The 6112-nt window shown below is 32.7% G+C and overlaps 1 protein-coding gene across 1 annotated transcript; it reads left to right on the top strand.

The window, feature by feature from the left end:
• The first annotated feature begins 4798 nt into the window (after positions 1–4798).
• LOC141553436 (olfactory receptor 4F6-like) lies at positions 4799–5737 on the top strand. Its single transcript, XM_074285099.1, has one exon. It carries the CDS (start codon positions 4799–4801, stop codon positions 5735–5737), a length of 939 nt encoding a protein of 312 aa, XP_074141200.1.
• Positions 5738–6112: the final 375 nt, after the last annotated feature.

The following is a 6112-nucleotide window of genomic DNA, read 5'->3' as shown; positions in this document are numbered from 1 at the left end:
TATAAGAAATAGAACTCCAAAAGTTGGAGTTCATTTGGATAAATTTTACTTTCTATAATTAAGAGGATGATTAATAAAGGTTCATCCCAAGTGTGCAAAACACACATGAAATGCTAATCTATAGTATTTTCTGTAGATTTCCTATCAGCACAGATAATTGAGACAAAAAATTGAAGGGACTGCAGACAAAGAAATCTAGGCTCTAACATATCATGAGGTGCCCAAGGACATAGCCAATAAATAATGGAGTCAGGAAATGAATGTAGGACCTCTGCTTTGTCTTTGTACTTGTACTGGGCTACATAATTAGTAGAATAGCCCGGACTAGGACTAGAATGTAAGTCCTAATTCTCAGACAAATATTCTATCACTCTACTTGATTCCCTACCCATGCTTCTATCTCCTCCCCTTACTGATATTCTACACTTAATTGTACCAAACTTTCACAATTTTTTTTTCCTGGCAGCTCTGGGGAAAAAAAAAGGAAAATGTTTCAAAAGCAGAATCCCAAAGGAGGACATGCTCAGGACTGTCACACTAAGTTTACACCAATTGGTCATCGATCCTTGCAGTTCCTGCTGGAGAAATATTTAATCTGTTTAGACATATTTAGGCACACATCTATAAAGTTATACCAGAAGTTTTTGAAGATAATGTTGTCTATTACCTTTCCTTCAGACTACCACTCTAGTAGGTAGGGAACATAAAATTAAAGTTCATGGAATGGAAAGAATCTACTGTCTTGTTTCATCCCATGAGGATTCTATTTCAGGATAGTACAATTTGATTATGACAGGAAACCTCCTAATGTTAGGTTAAACCAACTATCCTACAGAATCTTTGTTACCTAGTCTGCTATAAGCTGCATTTATTGTATTCTGTCAAAGTTTAGCAACTATAAGAACTACTTTTGTAGGGAATAATTTTAACCAATATGGTACTCCTGTATAATGTGACAGAATTCCAAAATAACCACATAGTGTTATTCTCATAACAGATTTAAAATTGTTCTCATTTGTTACCTGGGGAAAAAGTACAGGATCACAACATATCTAGGGATATTCTAGATTTTATTTCTGATTTGAAGAAAGTGTTTCTGTCTGATACTTAAAATTAAGAAAATGATTTTGTTTCATATCATAAAATGCTATGAGATGGATTAAATTTTTTATTGTTCTGAAGAAAAATTCCCTTGTTTCACAATGTCATTTGGTGATTATACTATTCTACACAAATTGGTGTGGATCATCCATATTTTGTTGATGACACGGAGGATTTTCTTTTAGGTGATTATTGTGGAAGTCAAGGTAAGTGTCATTATTAGTTTTATGAATTATAAAAACCAGATGGACAGTGGCTATAGGAAAGGATACTGAGGCTGAGATATTGTTAGCCATGGAGATGTTGAAAGAGAAAAGAATGATCTTAAACCCTTTTTTAAATATTGAATTTTAAAGGTGAAAGATGATGAACAAAATAGTTTACTCTATTCTGTATCACAGCAAAATATTGTTTCTTCTCTCTTATATATTTCTTAGTATCACTGGGGACATGGAAAAGGTAGCTAGAAGCAAGGGGTTGCATTTATTAGTTAAAGATTATCTTAAGAAACGTCTTAGAGATCTTCTTGACCAATAGAGGGGATAACTAAAATATTGGCAGGCATAACTGTCTCATGATATTTATACTTGTTATTATAAAATCCTTTATCTGGATGATTCATCTTATAAAAATTATATGCTTTTTGATCACTAAATTATGAGATTCTTAATTTTTAGGAAGCATGTTCAAGTCAAATATTTTATTAAGTAACTTAATACATTGTCACGATTGCTTCCTTGTATTTATTATTGCTTAAAGTAAGTGGTGCTAATTTAACTATTACTCCATTTAAAAATCATGTTCATTAAGAAGATTTTGATTCCTCCCAGAGCAAATGATTTAGCATACACACCCAGAGATTCATACTAGTACATACACCTATAAACGCCTTCTATATTCTCTCTTCAGTTTAGAAATAGGAAAGTTCAGTGAAACAACAGATTACTAGTCATGTGACATATTTTTCAATTTTTAAAAAATAGTTAAATCATTTTATTAGGTTTAGACAAATACAAATGATTTATAAGAGAGGAGAGACTGTCAGCAAATAAAATCAGGAGTAAAAAGTGAAGTGGAAAGTATGAATAAAATATTAATTTAAAAAGTGAGCATGATGAAGAGATTGTGAACCAGATTTATAATTTCTTTGATTTAGGGAACTTCTGGATATGGAAGGCGCTCATACCAATCCAGTTCAGTGTCTCCTCTATAATGTACAGTTTTAAAGAGTGGCCTAAATATTGGGTAGTTTAGTGATTTGTCCATAGTTCCAAAGCCAGTATATCCAAAGTTGGACTTGAATCATAGCTTTAGCTTGTAAGTTAGCTTTTTATACACTACCTAATCCTACCTCTTCATGTAGTAATTTAAATGAGAAATTCTTATTGTAGGTAGGTCCTTGTAAAGGTATTATTGAGAGATTAAATTCAAACCTGCCTCCTAAGTACAAATCTAGAAAGTTTTCCTTGATATTAAATTTGATGACTCTCAAATTTGCAGATGGCAAGTCAGAAGAAATGAGGTAGGATCCTACAAGAATGCTAGACTAGAATGAATTCAATTCAATTCAATTTCACAAAAATAAATATAAAGTCCCACAGAATGTTAAAAAATAAAAATGTCTAGATTATGGGATTGGCTAAACTAATAAAACCTATTAAGAAAGTTCATTATATAGAGATCTCAAAAAGAGTCCGTATTGTACCAGAAACAACCAGAAAAACCAATATAATTTTAGTTTAGATTAACAAGTAGAGTCCCAAATGACAGAAGTGATGTTTATTCTTCCCTTTTCTTATAACATTTGGAATAGGTTCAGTTTTAACAAAAACTTTAAATATTAGAGAGAATCTAGAGGTAAATAATCAGAATGGCAAAGGGGCAAGAGATTATTCCATTAGAGGACAATTTGGGGGAGACAGGTAGGTTTGATGTGAAGAAAATAAAACTTGTTAGCAGTCTTCAAGTATTTGGAGTTGTGTGAAAGAAAGTCTCCAAAGTTAGAATAAGAAAAAATGGATAGTTTTCCTAAAGAACAAGGACTTTTGGCTTGATGTAAGGAAAAGCTTCCTAAAGAATCTGTCCAGAAGCAGTATGGTGGTTTTCCAGAATTCACATGTGCTCCATCTTGAATATCTTGGTAGAGGACACTTGTAGAATATGTTGCATAAGACATTATTATTTCATTGTGGATTGACTTTATAATCTTTAGGATCATTACAAAACTGAGCTTCCCTGATCCTGTAGCATTCTAATTAATTTGAGTACTTTCATGTTTAGAGTTAGTGGTGGTTTAGGGTACAAGCTTCTATGAAGGTATTAATGATTATAGCTGCTATTTGAACCCCTATATCAAGTTGTGTTTTTAGCTGCAGACAAGAGATCAGGATAGTCAGGTATTCTATGAAAGATGGATGCTCTCTATATTTTCAGCAGAAGTGGCGTTGTATTCTCTGTGTACACCTCTTGTACCGCAATATGTTCTACAATACTAAGTGTAGTAAGCAAGATTAAAACGTAATTTTAAATTATTTAACAAAACAAATAAAAATTCATAAAATGTAATTATTAATGTTCATTTTAAAGCTAATATGTGGCTTGAGGAGATCTTTGTGTACAGTGTAGTGTCCATCCATCTTTTTATTTGAATATGATGGTATTATTCTGGGAAGAGGGATTAAATCTCTTTAGATGAACTCCTTGAATTGCCTAATAAAGTGGGACATTATTTGTACCATACTTTATAGATATCTATAGGATCAGATTTAGGGAATAAAAAATCTTCAAGCAGAAAATTTTGAATCGTATCAGAATCATTGTATGTGCTACAGAGTATATAACATTTTTTAAAAACAGTTCTCTCATTTTTTCTATCCTTTCTTTCAATCTATTATCCATATTTTTCTTTAATTTTATTTATATTTCTCCACCTTTCTTTTCCTGAATGTCCATTTTCTTGTTTTTCTCTTTATCTAATTTATAAATTACTACACTGTCAAACATTTATTGAGGAAGGAAGGAAACAAGCATTCATTTAATGACTAAAATGTTCCAGACACTTTAAAAACATCTTATTTAATACTTACAAATCTCAGAGATAGGTGCTATTATTATCACTATTTTACAGTTAAGGAAATTGAAGTACATTGAGCCATTATATGAATAAATCAGGGTCACACAGATAGTATGTATCAAGTGTCTGAGGCTGGATTTGAACTGAGATCTTAGTGAATTTAAACTCCATGCTCTATCCATTGTGTCACATAATTGTATTAGTTATGTACACATCACTGGGAAGGGGGCTGAAAAATTGGAAAAAATGGAAAAGATTCCTTTCAATATAAAGAGGTTCCAATTTGTGGGGTGATGAGATATATCCTTTCAAAAATTATAACAAAGGGAAACATGCTGTATATGACAAATTCATGATATAATTAGTACATACAAAAATGCTTCTTCTCACACATATTTTGATTACAAAAGTCAAGGTTTGATAATGCTTGACATGCATACAGGACTTACTGAAATCATTGTATTTCTTAAAAATGAAACATTTAAAAAAAGGAAAATTCCAACATATTTATGAATGTTATTCAAAAACTTCTCATATTCACAAGAATTACTTTTAGAACTTAAAATTTTATTTTGTTATAATGGATCTTTTTACTTTTTTTCAGGTAACCATAAAGTTAGTGTGATGAATAAATTGAATCATTCTACGGTGTCAGAGTTTGTGTTCTTGGGAATCTCCAGTTCTTGGACCATACAGCTTGGTCTCTTTGTGTTTGCTTCCATTTTCTATGTGGCTGTTGTGGTGGGGAATTCCTTTATTGTACTCACAGTGAGCTATGATAGTCACCTACATTCCCCAATGTATTTTTTGTTGGCCAATCTCTCCCTTATTGATTTGTGTCTCTCCACTGTTGCAGTTCCCAAGATGATTTTTGATCTTTTCTATGAACACAAAACCATATCATTCAAAGGTTGTATCACCCAGATATTTTTCATTCATTTCATGGGAGGAACTGAGATGGTGCTGCTCATTTCCATGGCATTTGATAGATACATTGCCATATGCAAGCCTCTTCACTATTTGACCATTATGAACCCCAAAATGTGTATTTTTCTTCAGGTGTCTTCTTGGACTATTGGCCTTATACACTCATTGACTCAGTTGGCTTTTGTAGTGAATTTGCCTTTTTGTGGTCCTAATGAAATCGACAGTTTTTATTGTGACCTTCCTAGGTTCATCAAATTAGCCTGCATGGACACCTATAAGTTGGAGTTCATTGTCACAGCTAACAGTGGTTTCATCTCCATTGGCAGCATGTTTCTCTTATTTATGTCTTACATTTATATCTTGATCTCTGTTCAGAAACACTCTTCTAGTGGATTGTCTAAGGCTCTCTCTACTCTGTCTGCTCATGTCAGTGTGGTGGTCTTGTTCTTTGGCCCATGTATCTTTTTTTATGTGTGGCCATTCCCTACAATGCCAGTGGATAAATTTCTTGCTATTATTGACTTAATTATCATCCCTTTTTTAAATCCTTCCATTTATACATTTAGAAACAATGAAATGAAAACAGCAATGAGGAGACTGAGTAGCCAGCTTGTGAATTTTAGGAAAATTTTATAAATAACCAATAAAGTGAAACAACATTCATCATGCTCATGCTCACCCTTTAATATGTAAATGAAGTCCACTGCAGTATAGTGGATAGAAAGCTGGCCTGGATATTAGGAAGACTTGTGTTTGAGTTCTCCCTTTGCCACATATTGACTGTATAACATTCAACAAGTCACTTAACTTTTCAGTAGTTTAATAAACTGAAACCAAAAATTTCAGAGCAGGAGCTGATATTTCTTTTGGTCATAGTTTGCTCACCCAGGAATTTCCTGTACCCCTGAGATCACAACATAGACACCATAGGGAGTGAAGTGGTACATTGCATAGAGTGAGAGATATCTGAATACAAATACTTCCCCAGACATTTTCTGTTGTGGGACTCTG

The sequence above is a fragment of the Sminthopsis crassicaudata genome, chromosome 2 (assembly GCF_048593235.1).
Source record: "Sminthopsis crassicaudata isolate SCR6 chromosome 2, ASM4859323v1, whole genome shotgun sequence".
NCBI classification, from domain to species: Eukaryota; Metazoa; Chordata; class Mammalia; order Dasyuromorphia; family Dasyuridae; genus Sminthopsis; species Sminthopsis crassicaudata.
Note: the sequence above shows the minus strand (reverse complement) of the source record. Positions and strands in the feature narration are given on the sequence as shown.

Coding starts and splice junctions, on each gene's coding strand:
- LOC141553436 (XM_074285099.1), top strand. CDS start 4,799: ATGAATAAATTGAATCATTCTACGGTGTCAGAGTTTGTGTTCTTGGGA.